Below are 27,423 nucleotides of genomic sequence, written 5' to 3'. Positions count from 1 at the left end.
ACTATTTTTCAAATTCTTTTGAATGACAGCTAGTCCACCTTGCAAAGTTATGGAAGTATTAATTGTTACTCTTCCTTAAAGAATATTCTATTTGTTGGTTCTTGGCCTTATAGAACTTTGTACAAACACAGAAAGCTTGCCATTTGAGCTATCCTCTTTTATTTCAAAGTGGTGAAATAGTTCATAAACAAAACCCAATCTGTATTGTGATCTAATAAAGTACATACTGTTAGAAGGGTCACTCAGTTCCTTTTTCATAGGCTAATAAGCACAAGTATATTGTTGGTGACAGAATTTTGTTGAGTCCCTTAAAACAGTTCCCTTTCTCAGGAACCAGATTTGTAATGTGTATATAATAATTATGTCATCCAAAATGTGCAAGGCTATTTGGTTAAGAATGGCGTTTACCAAAAAGCTTTTATTAGGGTAGTAATGCTATTGGTGAACCTAGGTTGTAATAAGAAATGTGTTCTACTTAATTGTGATGTAGATATGCTGTTTAAAATCTTGTTTTCACTGATCCCAGAACTGCCTCATAAACTGGAAGCATGCAGAATATGAGTAAGAGCATGGGATTTGAAATCAGGCTAACTTGAATCAAATTCCAGCCACTTATTAACTATATGATTTGGGGTGGCCACGTAGACTTTCCAAATTTCTGCTACCTCTTTTGCCAAATGGAAATGGCAGGAATAATTTGCCATAACTTTAGTGTAGTTGTAAGTTCTAACTGAGGAAATGAATACAGAATCACTTAGCAAAATTTCTTCTGTGTAAATTATTGGGTAATTCCTGTGTGATTTAGAAAGAAATTAATAGTGATATTAGTTCTCTGTAACCCTGAAGAAAAATAATTTCAGTTGGGCAAAATGAAAAAAACAAAACCTGTTTATCAGACCTCAAAGAGAACACAGTCTGGTAGAAGGAAAGACAACCTGATCAAGAATAATGCCCTAGGGGCGGAGCAAGATGGCGGAGGAGTAGGAGACCTGGATTTCATCTCCTCTCAGGAATTCAGCTGGATAGGGATCAAACCATTCTGAACACCTACAAACTCAATAGGAGATCGAAGAAAAGAATAGCAACAACTCTCTGAACAGAAAAGCGACCACTTTCTGGAAGGTAGGACGTGCGGAGAAGTGAATCTGAGGCGATATTCGGGAGGATAGACGGCGGGGGAGGGGCCTCCGTCGGCCGCTTCTGGCAAGTGATAGAGCCGCGGAGCACAAAATCGGAACTTTTAAAAGTCTGCTCCGCCGAGGGACGTCACTCTGGTGGCTAAGCGGGGGGTGGAACCCTCCGGGACAGTGTGGTCTCAGGACCCTCGGGGTCACAGAAAGACCGGGGGTACCTGAGTGTGGCAGAGCTCCCAGGTATCAGAGTGGGGAAGCCGGTTGCAGAGGCAGAGCCGAGGCGCGGGCTCTCAGCTCGGGGTGGCCATAAACCGTGATCCGCGGCACAGTCGGGCCCCTGCTCCTCCAGCAGGGACCCAACAAGCGGCAGATCCGGGGAGACTCACCTTCTTCCCCCAGGAGGAAAGGTGCGGGAGTGCACCGCAGGGATCTGCTGGGTTTGGAGACTCCACCCGGGGTCGGGTGCCAGAGACAGAGGCGCGCGGTCACAGGCCGGGTGAGCACGGAGTGTGGCCGGAGACCGGGGAAACGGGAGTGACTGACGACTTTTCTCTGGGGGCTCACTGAGGAGTGGGCCCCCAAGTTCTCGGCTCCTCCGAGGCAGAGATTGGGAGGCCGCCATTTTCACTTTCCACCTCCAAAGCTGTACGGAAAGCTTGCAGGGAACAAAAGCTCCCGAGAGCAAACCCGAGCAGATTACTTAGCCTGGACCGGGCAAGGGCGAGGCAATTCCGCCTCCGGCAAAGACATTTGGAAACCACGGCAACAGGCCCCTCCCCAGAAGATCAGCGAGAACCACCAGCCAAGACCAAGTTTACCGATCAATGAGAACGGCAGAACTCCAGTGCTAGGGGACTACTGCACATAGAATTCATGGCTTTTTTACCATGATTCTTTAGTTTTTCAAAGTTAATTTTTTTTAACTGTTTTTTTTTTTAATTCTTCTTTTTCCCTTTTTCAACCAACATCTTATCAATCCCTTTTTTAAAAAACATTTTTATTTTTCATTTTTAGAGTCATATTCTATCCCTTCATAGTAGTTACCCATATTTTTGGCATATATACATGTTGTTCTCTCTTTAAAATTTTGAGATAGTTTCTTCTAACAGATCAAAATATACCCTAAATCTCTAGTGTATGGTTTTTTTCTACTCCCCTGCCTGATCACATTCTCTCCCTTTCTTTGTCTTTCTTTTTTTTTTAAATCCTCTTCTTTCTTTTTTCAAACAACTTATCAATTCCTTTTATAAATTTTTTTATAATTTCCATCTTTACAGTCATATTCCATCCCTTCATTGTATCAACCTTATTTTTGTACATATATAAGTTTTTCTTTCTTTAAAATTTTGGGAGGCACTTTCTTATAACAGACCAAAATACACCCCAAATCTAGTGTGTGGCACTTATCTATATACCAGCCTGATCATATTTGATCACATTCTGGTTTTGTTTTGTTTTGTTTTGTTCTGTTTTTGTTTGTTTTTATCTTTATCTTTTTCTTTCTTTTTTCTCTCTTTCCCTTTCTTTTCCCACTGCTTCAGGTCTTTTCTAATTTCTTTAGAGTATATTTTCTGGGGACGTTGTTACCCTGCTAGCATTCTGTTCTCTCATTAATCTATTCTCCTCTGGACAAAATGACAAGACGGAAAAAATCACCTCAACAAAAAGAACAAGAGGTAGTACCGACTGTTCAATACGGACATTAGTACGATGTCAGAGCTAGAGTTCAGAATCATCACTTTAAAGATACTAGCTGGGCTTGAGAAAAGCATGGAAGTTATTAGAGAAACTTTCTGGAGAAGTAAAAGAACTAAAATCTAACCAAGTCAAAATCAAAAAGGCTATTAATGAGGTGCAATCAAATATGGGGGTGCTAACTGCTAGGATAAATGAGGCAGAAGAAAGAATCAGTGATATAGAAGACCAAATGATGGAAAATAAAGAAGCTGAGAAAAAGAGAGATAAACAACTACTGGATCACGAGGGCAGAATTCGAGAGATAAGCGATACCATAAGACGAAACAACATTAGAATAAATGGGATCCCAGAAGAAGAAGAAAGAGAGAGAGGGACAGAAGGTATAATGGAGCAAATTATAGCAGAGAACTTCCCTAATTTGGGGAAGGAAACAGGCATCAAAATCCAGGAAGCACAGAGAATATCAATAAAAATCAATATCAATAAAATCGATAAAAATAGGTCAACACCCCGACATCTAATAGTAAAACTTATGAGTCTCAGAGACAAAGAGAAAATCCTGAAAGCAGCTCGGGACAAGAAGTCTGTAACCTAAAATGGTAGAAACATTAGATTGGCAACAGACCTATCCACAGAGACCTGGCAGGCCAGAAAGGACTGGCAGGATCTATTCAGAGCACTAAATGAGAAAAATATGCAGCCAAGAATACTCTATCCAGCTAGGCTGTCATTGAAAATAGAAGGAGAGAGAAAAAGCCTCCAGGACAAACAAAAACTAAAGGAATTTGCAAACACGAAACCAGCCCTACAAGAAATCTTGAAAGGGGTCCTCTAAGCAAAGAGAGAGCCTAAAAGCAACATAGACCAGAAAGGAACACAGACAATAGACAGTAACAGTCACCTTACAGGCAATACAATGGCACTAAATTCCTATCTTTCAATAGTTACCCTGAATGTAAATGGGCTAAATGTCCCAATGAAAAGACACAGGCCGTCAGATTGGATTAAAAAACAAGACCCATCGATATGCTGTCTGCAAGAGACTCATTTTAGACCCAAAGACACCCCCAGATTGAAAGTGAGGGGGTGCGAAACCATTTACCATGCTAATGGACACCAAAAGAAAGCTGGGGTGGCAATCCTTATATCAGACAAATTAGATTTTAAACCAAAGACTGTAATAAGAGATGAGGAAGGACACTATATCCTACTTAAAGGGTCTATCCAACAAGAAGATCTAACAATTGTAAATATCTATGCCCCTAACATGGGAGCAGCCAATTATATAAGGCAATTAATAACAAAAGCAAAGAAACACATCGACAATACAATAATAGTGGGGGACTTTAACACCCCCCTCACTGAAATGGACAGATCATCTAAGCAAAAGATCAACAAGTAAATAAAGACTTTAAATGACACACTGGACCAAATGGACTTCACAGACATATTCAGAACATTCCATCCCAAAGCAGCAGAATACACATTCTTCTCTAGTGCCCATGGAACATTCTCCAGAATAGATCACATCCTAGGTCATAAATCAGGTCTCAACTGGTACCAAAAGATTGGGATCATTCCCTGCCTATTTTCAGACCACAATGCTTTGAAACTAGAACTCAATCCCAAGAGGAAAGTCGGAAAGAACTCAAATACATGGAGGCTAAAGAGCATCCTACTAAAGAATGAATGGCTCAACCAGGAAATTAAAGAAGAATTTAAAAAATTCATGGAAACCGGGCGCCTGGGTGGCTCAGTCGGTTGAGCGACTGCCTTTGGCTCAGGTCATGATCCCGGAGTCCCAGGATCAAGTCCCGCATGGTCTGCTTCTCCCTCTGACCCTCCCCCCTCTCATGTGCTCTCTCTCTCTCATTCTCTCTGTCAAATAATAAATAAAATCTTTAAAAAAAAATTCATGGAAACCAATGAAAATGAAAACACAACTGTTCAAAATCTGGGATGCAGCAAAGGCAGTCCTAAGAGGAAAGTATATAGCAATACAAGCCTTTCTCAAGAAACAGGAAAGGTCCCAAGTACACAACCTAACCCTATTCCTAAAGGAACTGGAGAAAGAACAGCAAATAACGCCTAAACCCAGCAGGAGAAGAGAAATAATAAAGATCAGAGCAGAAATCAATGAAATAGAAACTAAAAGAACAGTAGAACAGATCAACGAAACTAGGAGCTGGTTCTTTGAAAGAATTAACAAGATTGATAAACCCCTGGCCAGGCCTATCAAAAAGAAAAGAGAAAGGACCCAAATAAACAAAATCATGAATGAAAGAGGAGAGATCACAACCAACACCAAAGAAATACAAACAATTATAAGAACATGTTTTGAGCAACTCTATGCCAGCAAATTAGATAATCTGGAAGAAATGGATGCATTCCTAGAGATGTATCAACTACCAAAACTGAACCAGGAAGAAATAGAAAACCTCAACAGACCTATAACCACTAAGGAAATTGAAGCAGTCATCAAAAATCTCCCAAAAAATAAAAGCCCAGGGCCAGATGGCTTCCCAGGGGAATTCTACCAAACATTTCAAGAAGAATTAATACCTATTTTTCTGAAACTGTTCCAAAAAATAGAAATGGAAGGAAAACTTCCAAACTCATTTTATGAGGCCACCATTACCTTGATCCCAAAACCAGACAAAGACCCCATCAAAAAGGAGAATTACAGACCAATATCCCTGATGAACATGGATGCAAAAATTCTCACCAAAATACTAGCCAATAGGGTCCAACAGTACATTAAAAGGATTATTCACCACGACCAAGTGGGATTTATCCCTGGGCTGCAAGGTTGGTTCAACATCCGCAAATCAATCGACGTGATACAATACTTTAACAAAAGAAAGAACAGGAATCATATGATCCTCTCAATAGATGCAGAAAAGGCATTTGACAAAGTACAGCATCCTTTCTTGATCAAAACTCTTCAGAGTATAGGGATAGAAGGTACATACCTCAATATCATAAAAGCCATCTATGAAAAACCTACGGCGAATATCATTCTCAATGGGGAAAAACTGAGAGCTTTCCCCCTTAGGTCAGGAACACAGCAGGGATGCCCACTATCACCACTGCTATTCAACATAGTATTAGAAGTCCTAGCCACAGCATCAGACAACAAAAAGAAATAAAAGGCATCCAAATTGGCAAAGAAGAAGTCAAACTCTCACTTTTTGCAGATGATATGATACTTTATGTGGAAAACCCAAAAGACTCCACCCCAAAACTGCTAGAACTCATACAGGAATTCAGTCAAGTGGCAGGATATAAAATCAATGCACAGAAGTCAGTGGCATTCCTATACACCAACAACAAGACAGAAGAAAGAGAAATTAAGGAGTCAATCCCATTTACAATTGCACCCAAAACCATAAGATACCTAGGAATAAATCTAACCAAAGAGGCAAAGGATCTGTACTCAGAAAACTATAAAATACTCATGAAAGAAATTGAGGAAGACACAAAGATATGGAAAAACGTTCCATGCTCATGGATTGGAAGAACAAATATTGTGAAGATGTCAATGCTACCTAGAGCAATCTACACATTCAATGCAATCCCCATCAAAATACTATCCACTTTTTTCAAAGAAATGGAACAAATAATCCTAAAATTTGTATGGAACCAGAAAAGACCCCGAATAGCCAGAGGAATGTTGAAAAAGAAAAGCAAAGCCAGCGGCATCACAATTCCGGACTTCCAACTCTATTACAAAGCTGTCATCATCAAGACAGTATGGTACTGGCACAAAAACAGACACATAGATCAATGGAACAGAATAGAGAGCCCAGAAATGGACCCTCAACTCTATGGTCAACTAATCTTTGACAAAGCAGGAAGGAATGTCCAATGGAAAAACAACAGTCTCTTCAACAAATGGTGTTGGGAAAATTGGATAGCCACATGCAGAAGAATGAATCTGGACCATTTCCTTACACCACACACAAAAATAGACTCCAAATGGTTGAAAGACCTAAATGGGAGAGAGGAGTCCATCAAAATCCTAAAGGAGAACACAGGTGGCAACCTCTTCGACCTCAGCCACAGCAACTTCTTCCTAGAAATATCGCCAAAGGCAAGGGAAGCAAGGGCAAAAATGAACTATTGGGACTTCATCAAGATAAAAAGCTTTTGCAAAGCAAAGGAAACAGTCAACAAAACCAAAAGACAACCGACAGAATGGGAGAAGATATTTGCAAATGACATATCGGATAAAGGGCTAGTATCCAAAATCTATAAAGAACTCATCAAACTCAACACCCAAAGAACAAAGAATCCAATCAAGAAATGGGCAGAAGACATGAACAGACATTTTTCCAAAGAAGACATCCAAATGGCCAACAGACACATGAAAAAGTGCTCAACATCTCTCGGCATCAGGGAAATCCAAATCAAAACCTCCATGAGATACCACCTCACACCAGTCAGAATGGCTAAAATTAACAAGTCAGGAAATGACAGATGTTGGCGGGGATGCAGAGAAAGGGGAACCCTCCTACAGTGTTGGTGGGAATGCAAGCTGGAGCAGCCACTCTGGAAAACAGTATGGAGGTTCCTCAAAAGTTGAAAATAGAGCTACCATATGATCCAGCAATTGCACTACTGGGTATTTACCCCAAAGATTCAAAAGTAGGGATCCAAAAGGGTACGTGCACCCCGATGTTTATAGCAGCAATGTCCACAATAGCCAAACTGTGGAAAGAGCCAAGATGTGCATCGACAGATGAATGGATAAAGAAGAAGTGGTATATATATACAATGGAATATTATGCAGCCATCAAAAGGAATGAGATCTTGCCATTTGCAACGACGTGGATGGAACTGGAGGGTATTATGCTGAGTGAAATAAGTCAAACAGAGAAAGACATGTATCATATGACCTCACTAATATGAGGAATTCTTAATCTTAGGAAACAAACTGAGGTTTGCTGGAGTGGGGGGTGGGGTGGGAGGGATGGGGTGACTGGGTGATAGACATGGGGGAGGGTATGTGCTCTGGTAAGCGCTGTGAATTGTGTAAGACTGTTGAATCTCAGATCTGTACCTCTGAAACAAATAATGCAATATAAAGAAAAAAAAAAAGAAGAAGATAGCAGGAGGGGAAGAATGAAGGGGGGGGAAATCGGAGGGGTTGACAAACCATGAGAGACGATGGACTCTGAAAAACCGACTGAGGGTTCTAGAGGGGAGGGGTGTGGAAGGATGGGTTAGCCTGGTGATGGGTGTTGAAGAGGGCATGTTCTGCATGGAGCACTGGGTGTTATGCACAACAATGAATCGTGGAACACTGCATCTAAAACTAATGATGTAATGTATGGGGATTAACATAACAATAAAAAAAAGAATGCCCTAGATGTGTGCTTTATCATTTATAAAATATTTTCGTATGTACTGTTTCATTTGATACACTCTAAGGTTGCCAGGTCAGGAAAACAGATAGACTCCTGCCTAGTTTGGTAAATGAAGAAATCAAAGCCTGGAGACTCTAGGAGAGTTGCCTGAAGACATATAGCCGGTTAGGGCTTATCCAGAATTTGGACCTTGGTCTTCTGACACTCATTTTGATATTTGTTTCCCCTATGCCTTGATGATGATCTAAACCAAAATAATTAGCTCTTAAATAAATAAAATAGAATATATATTAGAATAAAATAAATATAATAGAATATATTCTGGTCCGTGGAACTTGTTCCATTGTTTCACCGAGCAAGTAAGATTAATTCTGTATTGTAAATCAAAATGGATTTAAACTTCTAAAATGTTTTTAACACCCAGGACTCATAAGTTGACTTGTCACTTTAAAAGTTAATTAGCAAAAATAATACTACTAATAAAATTTAATTAGCTATGTTAGAAGAAAGATGTATGAAAAAAATGTAATAAATACTACATAACTTGATGATTTTCCTTCACATCCCTCAGGTCTTCTTTTCTGTATTAATTGGGGCTTTCAGTATTGGACAGGCATCTCCAAGCATTGAAGCATTTGCAAACGCAAGAGGGGCAGCTTACGAAATTTTCAAGATAATTGATAACGTAAGTCTGGGCTAGTCATTTATCCATGTAAAAGTTTTTCTTTTTTTTTTTTTTCAGACATCATAAAGGCACATTTTTAATGTTGCTCAAAAGGAATCCTGCTACTTAAAAGTTTGAGAAACATCAGTTCAAAGCATTACTAGAAGAAAAAAAATGCATAACACCATTTTTAAAAATCCTTACACATGAGCCTCTTCCCATACTCATGTAAAAGTTTTTCTAATTAAAAGTTAATTCCTTTATCGCTTTATCCAACTCTCCACAAACGTCACTAAAAACAGCTCTTGTAACCTTCATCTTCTGAAATTTTATTCTGTTTAGAAACCAAGCATTGACAGCTATTCGAAGAATGGACATAAGCCAGATAATATTAAGGGAAATTTGGAATTCAAAAATGTTCACTTCAGTTACCCATCTCGAAAAGAAGTTAAGGTACAATGATACGTGATTAATCAGTGATTCAACCACGTATTGGATGAAGAGTTTCTGATACTTTATTTTAGTGATTTTTTTTTTAAAGGTGTATGTAAACCTCGTTTTGACTTGAACTGTCAGTTCATAGTCCCAGGATCTGTGTATTGCCCTTATGTTTATTTCTCATTTGTCCTGTTAGATCTTGAAGGGCCTCAACCTGAAGGTTGAGAGTGGGCAGACGGTGGCGCTGGTTGGGAACAGCGGTTGTGGGAAGAGCACGACAGTGCAGCTGATGCAGAGGCTCTATGACCCCACGGACGGCATGGTGAGGTGGCTCTTGCTGAAGGCGATGCTGTAGCAAGCAGCAGTCACCATGGCACATCTCACATTCCAAATGGGCAATGCATGGAACTCATGCTTACTTTTTATTTCAGGTCTGTATTGATGGACAGGACATTAGGACCATAAACGTAAGGCACCTTCGGGAAATTACTGGTGTGGTGAGTCAGGAACCTGTGTTGTTTGCCACCACGATAGCTGAAAACATACGCTATGGCCGTGAAAATGTCACCATGGAAGAGATCGAGAAAGCTGTCAAGGAAGCCAACGCCTATGACTTTATCATGAAACTACCTAATGTAAGTCCTTCTCGATCTTTGCCATGCTAGAGGTTCAAAGACTAGAATGCCAGCTTAATGCAGAAGTTGTTAGAAATCTACTATGCATTAGAGGAGACTCCTAAGAAGAGAAATCACAATGACTTCAGATTTTGAAGCTCTAGCACCATCAACTCGTAGTAGGCATATTTGTAAAAATTGGGGTTGGTTATTGCTGAGTTTTAAGGAACTGGATCATATTGCCTGTAGGTTGTTTGTGGGATTACTTCCCATCTTAAAATGTAGCTGACATAGCTTGTTGTTTTGCTAACCACCACCCCGCCCCCTTTATTTTCTGTGTTGTGTTGTAGAAATTTGACACCCTGGTTGGAGAGAGAGGGGCCCAGCTGAGTGGTGGACAGAAGCAGAGGATAGCCATCGCTCGGGCCCTGGTTCGCAACCCCAAGATCCTCCTGCTGGATGAGGCCACGTCAGCTCTGGACACTGAAAGCGAAGCAGTGGTTCAAGTGGCCCTGGATAAGGTCTGTGAGCCTCAATTCAAACCAACCTAATTTGTAAGCATACGGACATCCCACTGTTAATTCTTCTTGATATTATTTTTTAAAAAGGACATTTCTGATAGCTCCGAAAGTGATCCAGTCAAGCATCAAAATCACATCTCCAGTCCTCTTTGGATCTGTTCATTTAATTTCTATTTACTTCTGGGTTTTTTTGTTGTTTTTTTTTTAAATAGAAACAAACTTTCACTGAAAGATACTTGCAAATTTTTTAAATTAAACAAGAAGAAAGAGAGATTCAAATGAAAATTGGTCTTTGTTGTGATATTGAAAACTTGGCTGTATCTTAAATTCCACATATGAGTGAAATCATATGGTATTTGTCTTTCTCTGACTGACTTATTTCACTTAGCATAATACACTCTAGCTCTACCCATGTCATTGCAAATGGCAAGATTTCATTCTTTTTATGGCTGAGTAATATTCTCTTGTATACATGTACCACCTCTTCTTTATCCATTCATCAGTTGATGGACACTTGGGCTGTTTCCATACTTTGGCTATTGTAGATAATAGCTGCTATATAAACCTCTAACAAGAGCTGCTATATTGTAGATAATGGCTGCTATATTGTAAATAATGGCTGCTATAAACATTGGGTGCCGTGTATCCCTTTGAATTAGTATTTTCGTATCCTTTGGGTCAGTACCTAGGAGTGCAATTGCTGGGTCATAGGATAGCTCTATTTTTAACTTTTTGAGGAAGCTCCATACTGTTTTCCACAGTGGCTGCACCAGTTTGCATCCCAACCAGCAATGCACAAGGGTTCCTTTTGTCTACATCCTCACCAATACCTGTTGTTTCTTGTGTTTTTGATTTTAGCCATTCTGACAGGTGTGAAGTGATGGTGCACTGTAGTTTTGTAATTCCCTGATGATGAGTGATGTTGAGCAGCTTTTCATGTGTCTATTGGTCATATGTATGTCTTCTTTGGAAAAATGTCTGTTCATGTCTTCTGCCCATTTTTTATTAGATTATTCATTTTTTGAGTAATGAGTTTTATAATTTCTTTATATATTTTGGATACTAACTCTTTATCAGATATGTCACTTGCAAATATCTTCTCCCATTCAGTAAGTTGCCTTTTAGTTTTGTTGATTATTTCCTTCACTGTGCAGAAAGCTTTTAATTTTGATGAAGTCTCAATAGTTTATTTTTGCTTTTGTTTCCTTTGCCTGAGGAGACATATCTAGAAAGAAATTGCTACAGCTGATGTTAAAGAGGTTTACTACCTGTGTTTTCCTCTAGGATTTTTATGATTTCAAGTCTCACATTTAGGTATTTCATCCATTTTGAATTTATTTTTGTGTATGGTGTAAGAAAGTGGTCAAGTTTGATTCTTTTGTATGTTGCTATCCAGTTTTCCCAAAACCATTTGTTGGATATTGTCTTTCCCATGGGATATTCTTTCCTGCTTTGTCAAAGATTAATTGACCATATAGTTGTGGGTTCATTTCTGATTTGAATAAATACCTATTGAAGACCCTATGGGATCTTTTTGTTGAGGCTAGGCCTTGCAGTACTATGTTGAACAATAGTGGTAAGAGTGGACATCCATGTCATGTTCCTGACCTTAGGGGAAAAGCTCTCAGTTTTTCCCCATTGAGGATGATGTTAGCTGTGGGTCTTTCATATATGGCCTTTATGATGTTGAAGTATGTTCCCTCTAAACCTACTTTGTTCAGAGTTTTTTTCATGAATGGATGTTGTCCTTTGTCAGATGTTTTTCTGTGTCTATTGAAATAAAAGGAAACGGTTCTTATCCTTTCTTTTGTTCATGTGGTATATCATGTTGATTGATTTGAGAATATTGAACAACTCTTGCAACCCAGGAATAAATCTCAATTAATCGTGGTGAATGATTTTTTTAATATATTGCTGGCTTTGGTTTGCTAGTATTTTATTGAGAAGTTTTGCATCCATGTTCATCAGGGATATTGGCCTGTAGTTCTCTTTTTTGGTGGAGTCTCTATCTGGTTTTAGTATCAGGGTAATGCTGGCTTCATAGAATGAATTTGGAAGTTTTCCTTCCTTTTCTATTTTTTTGGAATAGTTTGAGAAGAATCGGTATTAACTCTTTTTTAAATGTTTGGTAGAAATCACCTCTGAAGCCATCTGGCCCTAGGCTTTTGTTGGTTGAGGTGTTTTGATTACTGATTTAATGTCTTTGCTGTTATGAGTCTGTTCAAGTTTTCTACTTCTTCCTGTTTCAGTTTTGGTAGTTTATATGTTTCTAGGAATTTATCCATTTCTTCCAGATTGTCCAATTTGTTGGCATATAGTTTTTCATCATATTCAATTATAATTGTATTTTTTTGGTGTTTGTTGTTGTTTCTCTTCTGTCATTGGTGATTTTATTTATCTGGGTCAAAGCTATTGTTTCCTTGTTGATTTTCTGCTTACATGATCTGTCCATTGATGGGAGGTGTTAAATTTCCCCTACTATTATTGTATTATCAATTAGTACCTTTATGTTTTTAATTTTTTTATATATTTGGGTGCTCTCTTGTTGGGTACATAGATATTTATAGTTGTTATATCTTTTTGTTTGAATGTCTTTATGATTATATAATGCCCTTCTTTGTCTCTTTTTATATTCTTTGTGTTAAAGTCTAGTTTATCCAATATAAGTATTGCTACTCTGGCTTTCTTTTGACATCCATTTGCATGATAAATGTTTCTCCATCCCCTCACTTTCAATCTGTAGGTGTCTTTAGGTCTAAAATGAGCCTCTTGTAGGCAGCATAAAGATGGGTCTTGTATTTTTATCCATTCTGATACCCTATGTCTTTTGATTGAGCATTTAGTCCATTTACATTCAAAGTAATTATTGATAGGTATGTATTTTCATTTTATTACTTGATTTGTCATTGTTTGTAGAGATTTTCTCTGATCCTTTCTTGTCTTTGTTACTCTTGGTCTCTCCTTTACATTCAAAGAGTCCCCTTTAATATTTCTTGCAGAGCTGGTTTAGTGGTCACAAACTCCATTAGTTTTTATTTGTCTGGGATATTTTTTAACATTCCTTCTATTCTGAATGGTAGCCTTGCTGGATAGAGTATTTTTGGTTACAGATTTTTCCCATTCGGCACCTTGAATATATAATGCCACTCCCTTCTGACTTGCCAAGTTCTTGTTGAGAGATCTCCAGCTAGCCTTATGGGTCTTCCCTTGTAAGTTAAGGACTTCTTTTGTCTTGCCGCTTTTAAGATGTCTTTTTAAATCACTATATTTTGCAAATTTAATTAAAATATGTCTTTGTGCTGGCCTGCTTTTGTTGATTTTGATGGGAATTCTCTCTTCCTTCTGGATCTAGACATCTGTTTCCTTCCCCAGATAAGGGAAGTTTTCTGCTGTTGTTTCTTGAAATAAATTTTCTGCCCCCTTTTCTCTCTCTCCTTCTTCTAGGACTCCTATAATATGAATGTTATTACGTTTGATGGAGTCACTGAGTTCTCTCAGTCTATTCTCATGTTCCATAATTCTGCTTTCTCTCTTTTGTTCAGCTTCATTATTTTCCATTATTTTGTCTTTTAGATCACTAATTCATTCCTCTGCTTTTCCCAGTCTGCTGTTCATTGCATCAAACCTGTTTCCAATCTTGTTTATTTCATTCTTCATCTCTAATTCTTTTTTAACTCCCTTATCTTTGTGGTAAGGGTCTCCTTGGTGTCTTCTATTCTTTTCTCAAGCCCAGTGAGTATCCTTATGATTATTGCTTTAAATTCTCCATCAGGCATGTTACTTATATCTGTTTTGCTTAGTTCTCTGGCCGTGGCCTTGACTTGTTCTTTCATTTCAGATAAATTCCTCCATCTTGGCATTTTGTCTAAGTCTCTGCCTTCTTCCCTGTGCTACAAAAGCCATTTATGTCTCCTGCTTCTGGAAAATAATGGCTTTATGAAGAAGAAGTCATGTAGTATCTATGGCCTGGCGCTTCAGCGAGTGTCTCTGGTGTGTGCTGCGTGCGCTCTGCTGTTGTGTTTTGGCTGCTCTATCCTTTAGGCCAGTCATTTGCAGAGGCTCTCCTTGCCTGCTGTAGGCAGTGTTTGGCCCCTGGCCTGAATGTGGTGAGCCTGATGGTTGCAAGAACTCACAAAATTCAGCCCATCTTGTTTTCCAAGCCAGTGGTTTTGGGGAAATATTCTCCTTGTGCGTTCCCTGTGTGCTCCTCTCTCTCTTTCTCTCTGTCACATGCCCTTCTCTGCAATCATGACTTCCCTCCCCACTGCAGCTCCTGTGACCTGTTTTCCCCTAAAACACATCTCCTCACTTCCTGCCTTATTAATGAGGCCTCTTCTCTCTCCTTAGTTGTGGAGTTTGTTCTTTCAGTCTTCAGGGGGATTTCTGGGGTATCTAGGTTGATGTGATAGTTATCTAGCTGTTTGTGGGAGGAGATGAACCTAGGGTCCTCTTACTTTACCACCATCTTCCTCTCCAGAATGTGAAGACCTTTTAGCCCAGAAGTGCCCTGAGTAGAAGTGTCACCGTAGAATTCAAAGATGAACATATATTTGTTCCAGCTTTCCCTTTCTCTAATAACAAAATGACACTGGATGTTCCTTTATACATCCTGTCAATGTGTTGAATAGATTGTTGAGGAAGGGAAAAGCAGGTTACTAAAAACTGAGTGAACCAAAATAGAGGCAGATGGAATTGTGGTTGCTATTTCCCTTTTCACTTTGCTTATCTGTAATTTTACGTCTGTGTTTTCTTGTTATTTTACAATGGAAATATGCATTAAATTATAAATAAAAATGATTTGAAAAGGTTGCATTAAAAATACATTTTAGGAGCACCTGTGTGGCTCAGTTGGTTGAGCATCTGACTCTTGATTTCAGCTCAGGTCATGATCCCAGGATTGTGAGATCAAGCCCCGTGTAGGGCTCTGCACTGGGCATGGAGCATACTTAAGATTCTCTCCCTCTCCCTCTCCCTCTGCGCCCCCCCAAAAAACATTAACTATTAAAAAATGCTTTTCCTTTAGAATGTAAATTTTGGAGGGAGAATTCCACATGCCCCCCCTTAAAAATATCCAAAGAATTGATCCATTATCTTCTCTACCCTCTGTTCGCTACCATCTAATTTTTCTACATGTATTGTTTTTTTCTTGTCAGAGTTTTCCACTTCTCTTCTTTATATTGATCAATATGCCTCTTGTTAGTCTGAGGATTTTATTGCTAGTTCCTGGAGAGAGATACAAAGTCACAAAAGTCATAAGCCTTGGGGAAAGTTACAGAGGTGAAAGAAATCTCAGAAAGTTCTGGTTCCATATTAAACTATGTTAACCTCTTCCATATTAAATAAAAATGACACTGGGCATTTAAGAACATTTGCATAGCTCTTCAGTTTTTCCATAATGCTTCTACCTAGGAATAAGTAACTTTCATTAAGTACTTTTGTATATATATCACAATGCTTTGTGTACATTATATTATTTGGTCATCACAACTATTTGAAGAAATGAATACTAATATTATCTCCATTTTATATGCGAGTAAACTGAGCCTCACACAGGTTAAAAGATTTGGATAAAATTGTGGAATTCATAAATGGCAGAGCTAAGATTTGAGTTCAGATCAATGTGGCACTGAAGACTGAACTTTGCTGCCTCACATTGATTATCCATCTTAATCATCCAGAAGTTCTATGAGATGGGATGCTAGGAGTCCCAGACTGGTGCTATCTAGTCTGTACCAATACCACACACTGGCCTGGGTCTGCTCTGATTGGCCAGTGCCTGGACTGTAGCGTTTTTTACTTTGTATAAGCCCCTGATTATTACTGTAAACTTGGGCTGATAGAGGTTAAGTAAAATTCTTAGAAGCTTACCTAATATTAATATGTGATTTGTGTTAATATGTATTATATTTTTGGATTCACATTTGTGTTAATATGTATTATAATAAAACATCATTTTAATTTGTGTTACATTTATGTTGATATGTATTATAATAAAACATCATTTTAAACCATTATCAATTGACTATACATTTATTGAAGACAGAGACTACCTTATATAGTTTAGATGGTTTTACAGTATCCAAGGCATTGGCATTCAGTAAATGTAAATTGAATGAATTTTTGCCTATCATTGTCCATATATTCAAAAACCTAATTTTTCTCTCTTTAGGCCAGAAAAGGTCGGACCACCATTGTGATAGCTCATCGTTTGTCTACGGTTCGTAATGCTGATGTCATCGCCGGCTTTGATGATGGAGTCATTGTGGAGAAAGGAAGTCATGATGAACTCATGAAAGAGAAAGGCATTTACTTCAAACTTGTCACAATGCAGGTATTGTCCAACTCCAGAGTTTTCCTGAAATATCTCAGGTAAAAACTGATTTGGTGTGATTAGTACTATAAATTAACGTTACTTGACTTGATTATCTTGAGAGGTGAGAAAAATACTTGGGGAATTCAGACCAGATTTTTCTTCCCATTGAAAAGGAGGGAAAATAAAGAAGGATAATTAGAGAAAAATGAAATTTAAAAAGGTTTAAAGGTCATCTATCCATCATACTATCCAGTATCCATCTATCTACTACTATTCACTGTAGTAGCCCCTAGCCTCATGTGGCTATTGAACGCTTCAGTGACAGTTATTCTGAATTGAAGTTTTTAAAGTAGAAAATGCATTCCAGATTCCCAAGACGTGGTACAAAAGAAGAATGCAAAATACCTCAGTAAGTTTTTACGATGATTACATGTTGAAAAGCTAATATCTTGGATACATTAGGTTAAAGTAAAGAGTAAAAATGGATTTATCTCTTACATTTTTTAACATGGCTACTGAGAAAATTTTAAATGACAAACGTGGGTCACAGAATGGCATGCAGCATATTTCTGTTGATAGCACTGGCCCAAAGCAAATAATATCGAGTCCCAAACACCTACAAAAAGGAGATGACAAGGAAAGGACATCATGTTATTTCAGCATATTCACAGGCAATCCCCATTCAGTGGTTTTAATTTTCAAATATATCACACATTAAAAATATATATATATATATATCACATTTACACACAAACCCCCAGCAGCAGTTTAACTTTATCTTTTCCTACAATGATGTAAATTACCACTTTCCTTGATAGCTGATGTTTGACAATTAATTTTCATGTTTTCTGAGCCTAACCTGCTTATGCTTATTTCTTGTTTATTTTAGACAAGAGGGAATGAAATTGAATTAGAAAATGCAGTTGGTGAATCCAAAAGTGAAATTGATGCCTTGGAAATGTCTCCTAAAGATTCAGGATCCAGTTTAATAAGAAGAAGATCAACTCGCAAGAATATACATGACCCACAAGGCCAGGACAGAAAGCTTGGTACAAAAGAGGACTTGGTACGGAGAGGATATAGAGTTATGTCTTCAGCCCTCCCTCTGGGCTAGCACTGGGGTGGCAGGAGTAGGAAGAAGAAAGAATTATCCAGAATCCTCCTGTCCTATTCCCAAAACATTCCACAAACCAAAATCTCAACATTTGAGTCTCAGGTTGCAATTTATGAATGCGTTTATAAGACAAGAATTTTAGAATTACAATTTATAATGTAAAGATATTCTTTTTTTAAGATTTATTTATTTGTTTGAGAGAGAGAGAGCGCGTGCACAGGAGGTGGGGAGTGGGGGGGAAGGACAGAGGGAGAGGGAGAAACAGACTCCCTGCTGAGCGCAGAGCCTGACAGAGGGCTTGATCTCAAGACCCTGAGATCATGACCTGAGCCGAAATCAAGAGTTGGATGCTTAACTGACTGAACCACCCCGGCGCCCCTATATTATAAAGAGATTCTAATGGGGACACTTCTGTTCTTGTACTTGTAAATTTTCCAAATGTCAGGTAAGTGTTAAATGTTTGTGGAAACATCATTTATTTCTTAAAATATAAAGGAGCAATATAATAGAACCTGTCAGCACTTTTTAAAAAATTAAATAGTCATCAGTTCATAAGAAAACATGAATAAGTATCTTCATTTAAAAATTTTGGTACAGGGGCACCTGGGAGGCTCAGTCAGTTAAGCGTCTGCCTTCAGCTCAGGTCATGATCCCAGGTTCTTGGGATCGAGCCCCGCATCGAGCTTTCTGCTCAGCAAGGGCGTCTGCTTCTCCCTCTCCCTCACATCTCCCTCTCCCTCTGCCCCTGCTTGTGTTCCCTCTCTCTCAAATAAATATATAAATAAAATCTTAAAAAAATGTTTGGTACATACTGAAGGACTGTGCATCATTAAATTGATAAAAAGTATCAATTCTTTTTCTAACTAGCCTGTTGAAATATTTTGCTTTCCAGAATGAAAATGTACCTCCAGTTTCCTTCTGGAGGATTCTGAAGCTGAATATAACTGAATGGCCTTATTTTGTGGTTGGTATATTTTGTGCTATTATAAATGGAGGCCTGCAACCAGCATTTTCAGTAATATTTTCAAGGATTATAGGGGTAAGTGTTTATGTCTATTTTTTGGATTTATCTGTGAGTCCTGAGTAAAGAATGAACTGTTTATATTTGTAGCTGGATACATAAGCCACAAAAAAATAATGTACCTTTGCGTGAAACTCAGCAAACTTGAAGATGTAAGTCTGTTTTGGGGTAAGAAGGCTAATTTTTCAAGCCTTCCTGTGTCCTTGCAGTTAGTTGCTCCCTTAGGGCCCAGGTTCCTGAAATAGTCCATGAACCTGACCTGATGAGTATATCTCGCCTGCCATCACTGGGCTCTGAGTAAACCTCATGAAAAGTCCTATCAGTGGTGCGCAGAGAGAGTTCATGGTGTGTTTGTCAGACTGGCTTGAGACCGAGCTCTTGTGTGATACATGCACTTGTCAGGATGTGAGCAGGCTCGGCATGCTGCCTCTGTAAGACATCCATCCCACTTGTTAAGGTGAAAACAAAAAGGAATGGATTCTGAAAGGTTGACGTATGTTGGTTGTACCTGCTTTTACTGATGGCATTTTTAACAGTAAAGCTACCACCTAGGCAGGAACGCTCTCTGTTTCGCGGTAGATGTTCAGATATTAAGCTGAGGATACCCTTGCCATAATGGCTGAAAACATAACGGAGAAAGGAGTTGCTCCCTACATGGAAGAGGCCAAACATTAACTTTTGATGTACCCCCAAATACATAAATATGCAGGTCTCCCCATGCCTGGCTAACTGATTTCTTTTTGGTATCTGTACGTTCAGTGTATTCATTCAAGAAATATTTTTTGCAGTGACTGTTCTGTGCCACATACTGTTCCAGGTGGTAAAAAAAAAAAAAATGCCAAGGAGGAGATAAAGTGTCTGGTAGCATGGAGCATATGTTCTAGGACAGGGGTTAGCAGACTTTTTCTATAAAGGGTAAGGGAGTAAACAGTTTAGATTTTGAGCGCCATATGGTCTCTGTTGCAAATACTTAGCTCTACTGTTGTAGTACAGATGCACCCACAGTGCAGAAACAAGTGAATATGGCGCTATTCCACCGAAGCTTTATATAAACATTTGGCTGGTGGTCCACAGGGAACTGATTCCTGGTCTAGCGTTTGTTGTATAGGCAGGGAGGTAGACAGTGGCATCATCAGGGGAAAAAAAAATGGAAGTGGACTATTTAGGAATGGGTTTGGCTGGGTGTAACCAAAACTCAACCTAAGATTTTATATTTTCTTCATTCCTCATGTAACAGTAAGTCTGGAAGCAGGTGACCCAGGGGTTAGCCCACTGACTCCTAGATATTGGTTAGGCAACCAGTCATCTGCCTCATTGAAGGTTTGTAACACAGGGTTTAAGGTTGTGGGCTCTGAGTTAGATTGATCGGGTTTAAATCTTTGGGTCATCACTTGCTGGCTGTGTTACCTTGAACAAGTTAATTAACCTCTCTGTGCCTCTGTGTAAAGTGGTGATGATAATAAACGTTAGGAGGTGATTGTGAGGATAAAAGGAATGGTATACATGAATTTGTGTAGAATAATATCTATCACAGAATAAGAGCTCACTGATTGTTTGCTATTTTGGGGTGGAATAACTAATCAAGAAAAATGAATTTTATCTCCTCTAAAGGGCTTTTTTTTTTCTTGTACAAAGGATAAAGTTTACTGGGTTAGGTTAGGAATGTAGCTCTGTTATAAGACAATTTTGACCCACTATGAAGGGAGTTGTTTGTTTTCTCTCCCTGTGAATATTCTCTATGTTCTCTAAGCCCAAGACATCCTGTTAGCCTTCTTACCATCTCCAGAAAGGTCTCCATGTGTGGTACTGGGTCAGTTGGCTGTCTAACTGGCCATCCTACAAAAGAGGCTGGCTCAAGGAGGCTCCTTTCTTACTGAGGGTCTGGGCTGAATGAATGACTGCCTCTCTCTGGTTTACCAAAACAGCATTGGCAGGTTTGTCTGCAGCTGGAAGTGTCCAAATTGTAAAACAACAAATTGCCATACGATGTAGTTTCCCACCAAAAGAGGACAGTACTTATTCTCATTTCTACTTTACATAGCTGGTGTGGCCCTTGTGACACTCATTACTCCGACAGGGAGTATAAGCAGAAAAAGTACTGGGACGCTTTAGGAGCAACAGACCCATTCTTGGCCCTTAAGGAGGGCAAAGTCCTCACACCTTTAGGTTTGGCCTTAGGGAAACCAGCCCTGACTTCCATTATACTAAGCCTCTCTTAACCTCCAAATGTTGTGCTTGATGGGAAATGGCTGACTTCCTTAGTCTTTGAACTGAAAAACCTTTAAATATTTTCTCAACAGGTTTTTACCAGAGATGAGGATCCTGAAACAAAACGACAGAATAGTAATATGTTTTCTTTATTGTTCCTAGTCCTTGGAATTATTTCTTTTATTACATTTTTCCTCCAGGTAAGTGTCTGCATTTTCCCTTTATTCATTTTGGGGAATGCATTCTTATTCAGCTGGGGAAATTTCTAAGCATTTATGTAATTTGCTCTATTAACTGGACTATTAGCAACCAAGTTTCTTTGACATATTTAAAACAAAAATGTTTTGGGGCACCTGCTTGGCTCAATCAGTGAAGTGTCCAACTCTTGATTTTAGCTCAGGGTCATGGGATCGAGCCCCAAGTCAGGTTCTGTGCTGGGCATGGAACCTGCTTGATTCTCTCTCTCTCCCTTTCCCTCTGCCTCTTCCCCCTGCTCACACACACTCTCTCTCTTTCTCTCAAAAATAAATGAATGAATGAATAATAAATAAATAAATATTTTAAAAATAAAAATATTTTAAAAGATGTTTTGCTTCCACTGGAGCACTTGCTTACCTTCTCCTCCCCACTATCACCTGCCCCAAATGAAATAGTAATGAAATCAGAAGGAAGAGGGTGTTTGATCTAATATGATGACTAGAAATGAAAGCTGGGGACTCAAAAATGGAATTCAGGGGAACCCTGGGCTTAAGTTTGGATATAAGTACTGCCAGTCAGTTTAAATACTCAGAATGTCTAGGTATGACTTGAAAACAACAAAAAGCAAGACACTAAGCAAGTCACACTTGATTAAAAAATGTTTGAAGAGTTTATCATTCACCTTTTGCCAAAGGAGAAGGAACCTTTTTGAGGATGGAAGAACGTCAGTCTTAAACAGAAACTGTAGACGCATTTGTGAAGAGTCCGATTATACAGCTTGCGCATCATTTGGCAGGAACAGAATTGTAAAGAAGTTAAGGGCTCTAAAAGTTTAGTATGGTAAGGCAGCGTTGGTTTTGGTGTAAGACTCTGGTGTGTGTATGAGTTGCACCAGTTCCTAATTTCGTGGTTTTGCGCAAAAAAATAATTTAAACTAAGCCTCAGTGTCCTCATCTGTAAGATAGGGATATTAGTACCTTCCTCCTGATGATTAAGATGCATAATGTGGCCGGCGTCACGTGCCCCCTCCCTGGGGCGGAGCATCGGAGCGGGCGGCCAGGCAGCTGTCTGGCCCAGCCGGCCGAACCTCCGAGCCAGGCTGCCGAGCAGCGCCGTGGCATCGCGCATGCCCAGAGCCCTCCGCTGCCCTGGCCGGGCACGTCCCCACGGGCGAGGGAGCCATGGCTGCGACCGAGGTCGGTGTCCTCCGAGGTCGTTCATAAGGGCCGTCTCTCCCCAGCCCCAGCTAGCGCAAGGACGTGAGACTCCTCTTTGACCAGCTCATGAAGAAAAGTGAGGACAGCTCCTGGAAACATTTGTCCTCATATAAATGTAAAGCTACTCGGAGGATCAAGACTTCAAAACCTTTTTCCGGGACGCGAAGCCTATGAAAGAGAACAAATGTCACAGACCCAGCTCTTTCCCAGAAGCCTTGAACACACAGCATTCCATAATCAGAAAGGCTCGTTTGCGTATCGTAAGGAGGTCCTTATCTGCAAGGAGCTCCTGGATTCCCTCACGGAGGTGCCACTGCAACCAGGCTTGATGCTACTGTCGGTATGTCTGCAGTTATAGCCAGGGGAATCGTCATGACTGCCAGTCTCAACATCAGTTTTTAAAAGGCCTGTCGCCCTTTGTTCTGTTGTGATAAATAGTCCACTGAAGGAAGGAAATTGTTTCCTGTAACGTTTGAAGCGTGGATGAGAGGACTCCCATCCCCAGAGGCAACAAGCTTATTTGTAAAGCTAGATCCTGAAAAAAAAGTTTGACCTAGAAGAGCTTCTGGTGCATCCCACACCAATCTCTTAGGTTTTCCTTTCCTCCAGAAGAAGCTGTTGTCCCCAGCCCGGCTCTCCTTACTTGCCATTGAGTCCCCCAGAGGGTGAAGCCTGCTCACACCAACCTTCCTGAACAAATCTTCCGAATACAACTCCAGGACCTCTTTGCCCCTTCTACACTCTCTAACACAGAAGCGCTCCTTGTGAGAGTACCAGCAGTTCTTCATGTCGTCTTAGGATAAGTGCCTGGTTCTCATGAATTTGAATGGACTCCTTAAAGTTGCACAAGCATGGTGTCTGCCCCATTGCAGACTGGAGAAATAATTCATATTGAAACTTTTACCACAAACTTAGGAATGCCAGAAAAATCAAAGGAAGGAATGTGTGTGTGTGTGTGTGTGTGTATTATAAATTACAAAGCTAGCTTTATTGTATCCAAACAAATCTTTCTGGCTACAGTAGGAAACACAACTAGTTCCTGTAGGAATGGATACCTCAAATCAGGATTCTAGGAATTAAACAACTGCACCATTAAGAGAGAGAGAGAGAGAGAAAGGAAGGAAGGAAAAGAAAGAAAAAGAAATGATGTGATCAAGTTCCCAGGCCTGCTGTGTGAAGCAGTAGCAAACACTCAGTTACTTGTAGAAGGAATTGATGTTAGCCACGTGTAATTTTTTAAGATAAAATTCTGAATAGGTCTCTTTATTTAATGTGTTGTAAGCATGTATTAATTTTTTTTATATATAGACAAAGGGTTTTTTTGGACATAAGAAATACAAAAGAAAAATGACTGAATGAACTCTTTCATTACTAAGTACTTAAAATCTTATTGGGTAATTTGACCCAAGCATAATAGATGTAACACTTTAACTATAAGCAAGATTGCCATGGCAGCTGTTAATGCCATAGAATGTAAAGATTCCTGAGTGTGAAGTTGGTTAAGGGATTTTGAGGGCGGTAGGCTTTGAGCTGCTCCCTTAAACTTTGGACGTTTGAACTAGTAAAGCAAAGGCAGTGAAAGCAATAGCTTTTTTTTTTTTTTTAAGATTTTTTTTTTAATTTATTTATTAGATCGAGAGAGAGAGAGCATGAGAGGGGGGAGGGTCAGAGGGAGAAGCAGACTCCCCGCCGAGCAGGGAGCCCGATGCGGGACTCGATCCCGGGACTCCAGGATCATGACCTGAGCCGAAGGCAGTCGCTTAACCAACTGAGCTACCCAGGAGCCCCTTGAAAGCAATAGCTTTATAACATGATGATGCTTGGGGAGACAGGAGCCTGACTTGCCTGGCAAAACTGAGTGGAAGCTAAGCTCTAAATTATAAGACCTCAGAACTGTAGAGATGGCACAGCGGTCAACAACATTAGAATGCCCAACCCCTCATTTAGAAACAAAAGGAGGGAGCTCTCTGGGTGATAAAATTTCAGGCTCTGGGTTCCCATTCTAGTTAGGATTCTCATACACCCAGATTCTTCACGTTCCACCTCTGCCAACTTACAATTGGGTCCTCTGGCAACTAAACCTCAGTTTCTTTTGTAAAGTGGTGATTATACAGTTGTCATAAAGGTGACATTCTTCCATCACTAAAAGCCTTGTCCTATGTATACATATAGGTACTTTATTATATAAAGTACAGTGTCAGACTAAGCACTCAACAGCCAGGTCTCAACAAAAATATTGGTAATATTCCTGTAGTGAGCAAGATAATTCACATTTCATTCAGTCTAGTAATAGAAACCTTAATCTGGCCATTTCTAGGTAAATTAAATTGTTTTAGTAATTTCAGGGTTAAATTCAATGAATCTAGCACTTCTCCCTTTCCTTCTTCTCCTGGATCGGTGTCTGTGTTAGCAGAATTGTGCAGGGGGGACGGTCTGTGGACATCATGTGCCTGCCTGCTTCGTGCCGGCAACTGGTAGGGCCCACCTGGCTGTCCTTTATCAGAACCAGTTAGAAGAATTGGCTTTTTCTTCACTTGTCCTCTTTGCCTGTGTTTCTTCCCTCGTTGGGTGCACATGTAACTGCCCTTTTCCACATCTCTGATTCTGCAGGGAATTGGGCTTTTATTAGGGCCTCTTCTCTTCTGATGCGCCATGAGCCATTTCCACTCGGCTTCCCCCATGCCATTGTATGTGAACCTTATCCGTAGACTGCCACTTCCCGGAGCGCCAGAAAGACGGGGAGCATGGTTTCTTCCTAGTCCTGTATCCCCACACCCACTGGGATGAGGGTTCTGTTGCCCTTCCTCCCCGGATGTGGCTGGGCATGGCAGCACACTCACATGGGACTCTTTATTTCCCAGAGTAGCTCCTCCCTCCTCCCAGACACAGAAGGTTAGATCCTTGGGGGAAGGGGAGGTGCAGGGCAGAAAATTCTCTCTTGGTCAGCCTTCTTCCCCAGCCTATTTTGCTCCTAGACTTTAGTTCTTTTTAACTTGGAAACTAGGAATTTGGTATCTTTGTTCTCTGCATCCTTTATGGCTGGAGTGGCTGAATATTTCTGTTTTCCTGGATGACACCTCAGGTCCTGGTGTATTTCTTAACAGCATTCTTTTGGCATTCTCAAAAGTGTCCTGGTTTGGATGACACATAATACAGCCACCCTGCTTCGAGCGCCCTGCCTTGGAAACAACTTGATCTTCCTGGGTGGCAGACCCTGGCTCACTGGGAGAAATAACAAGGATAGGAGTAGGGACAAAGAAACACACTTACTAAAAATCCCTCATCAGCCTGCCAGTAACGGGGCGGTGGCAGTGATCATTTCAAAACTGGGCCCTCCTGGCCACACTCCCAGTGTGGCTATGTACCATGATACCCAGTGACCGAAACATAGCCACGCCTGACGTCGGCCTTTCTGACCTTGTCTCATGTCCCCTCAGCAGTGACACCCAGTCTCCCTCCTTCTGTGTCATCAGTGGCGGGGTCTCTGACAAGTCTCCTTTCTTGTGGCATGTTCTCATTCACAGGGCTTCACGTTTGGCAAAGCGGGGGAGATCCTCACCAAGCGGCTCCGATACATGGTTTTCAGATCGATGCTGAGACAGGTATGTCTGTTGAGGATTGTGCCTGGGCTGTGCAGAGCTCCCTACTCGTACCCATGGTCTCATGTAGTGGGAGTGCGGTCAGGTTACTCAGAGCAAGCTCCTGTGGTGGTCTTCCCTCCGCCTCCCTTCAGAGATGTGACTGGACCGCCCCCCAGGTCTGGCTCAGAAGCCTTGCTGTCTGTCCACTGTGGGCGGGACAAGGAATGGGAATGCCACAGACAGTCCCCAGAGCAGGTTCACCCCCAGCCTTTGTCATGGCAACTGGAGGCAGAGGAGGGAGCACCCCTCATCCCTTTTCTCTCTTCCTTTCCTTCTTTCCCCTGGGAAACCCAAGACATTTATGTTTCTTCCCACTAAGAGATGCTACCTGAACCCTGTCTTTCCACAAATCAAAGTGTATCCCCACTCCCTAGTTTCTTTGCTGGGGTTAGATTGATACAGTAATTCACGCCCTAGTAACAAGTTGGTAAGGGCTTAATGGAATGCCTCTTACATTTCAAACCTTCAAAAACCTAACAACAGGCAGTTGTGAATGTTTTCCTAGGGAAAGGGGGAAGGAACTTCTGGGAATGTCACCCAAAGCAGCCCGGTTCAAAGAGAAAGTTTCTCTACCAATCCTGAAAATTTTGTATGTGACTTTATAACTTTCTATTTTAAAATCACTGATCACTTGCCAGTGAATAAAATGAGGCTCCAGAAGGATGCCCTGGATGTGCCAGGAGTGCTGGAACCCTAGCTGAGAAGCATCGGTTTGCCGTGTTAGGATTTCTAGATGACAGTTACATTTTCCAGGCTGTCTTTGGTTCCTCTATCCTTTCTCACCAGTGCCACCGTGACTTAAAAAGAAGCATATTTGTGGGAATTGCTAGCCAGTGACTGACAGAGCCAGGACTGACTTGAATGAGTAACAGAGCACTATTTGATGGTGGCCCTGTCCTAGGACTCTGAGTCGAACCGTATTTATAACTGAGATTCCATTTAGGATCGAGGCTGATCTTGGTCCAAAGCCAAATGCCCCATTACCCTCCCAACCCCCAGGCCGACTCCTGGGTCCATTATACTTTAGAAGCTGAGTTGATGGTTTGTATAATGCCCTCTCCATAAATTATTAAGTCTGGCAAATACATATTAAGGACCTTCCACTTCAGAGCCATAATATGAAGTATTGTCAGGCGTTCAAGTCTCAACAGTCCCTGTCTTCAAGGAAGTTATGTGATACATGTTATAAGAACTTATAACTCTTTTTTCTTAAATATTTTGGGGAAAATGATAGATATTGCTTTAATTGCAAATCACCAGTACAGATAACAGGA

At 40.3% G+C, this 27,423-nt stretch overlaps 1 protein-coding gene and 1 pseudogene across 1 annotated transcript in view; both read left to right on the top strand.

Annotated features, from left to right (window-relative positions):
* Positions 1 to 27,423, top strand: part of ABCB1 (ATP binding cassette subfamily B member 1) — a 115,420-nt gene that overhangs the window by 56,267 nt on the left and 31,730 nt on the right. The window contains exons 10-19 of the mRNA XM_035020489.1: positions 8,772 to 8,885; positions 9,207 to 9,317; positions 9,499 to 9,624; positions 9,734 to 9,937; positions 10,267 to 10,437; positions 16,607 to 16,768; positions 17,640 to 17,816; positions 18,757 to 18,903; positions 21,186 to 21,293; positions 26,033 to 26,110. Coding sequence (XP_034876380.1) covers positions 8,772 to 8,885; positions 9,207 to 9,317; positions 9,499 to 9,624; positions 9,734 to 9,937; positions 10,267 to 10,437; positions 16,607 to 16,768; positions 17,640 to 17,816; positions 18,757 to 18,903; positions 21,186 to 21,293; positions 26,033 to 26,110 — 1,398 coding nt within the window. The remainder of the gene's footprint in view (positions 1 to 8,771; positions 8,886 to 9,206; positions 9,318 to 9,498; positions 9,625 to 9,733; positions 9,938 to 10,266; positions 10,438 to 16,606; positions 16,769 to 17,639; positions 17,817 to 18,756; positions 18,904 to 21,185; positions 21,294 to 26,032; positions 26,111 to 27,423) is intronic.
* On the top strand, positions 22,288 to 23,060 carry LOC118021241 (annotated as a pseudogene).

This window comes from Mirounga leonina, unplaced genomic scaffold, assembly GCF_011800145.1.
Source record: "Mirounga leonina isolate KUSES-001 unplaced genomic scaffold, KU_Mleo_1.0 Mir_174, whole genome shotgun sequence".
NCBI classification, from domain to species: domain Eukaryota; kingdom Metazoa; phylum Chordata; class Mammalia; order Carnivora; family Phocidae; genus Mirounga; species Mirounga leonina.
Note: the sequence above shows the minus strand (reverse complement) of the source record. Positions and strands in the feature narration are given on the sequence as shown.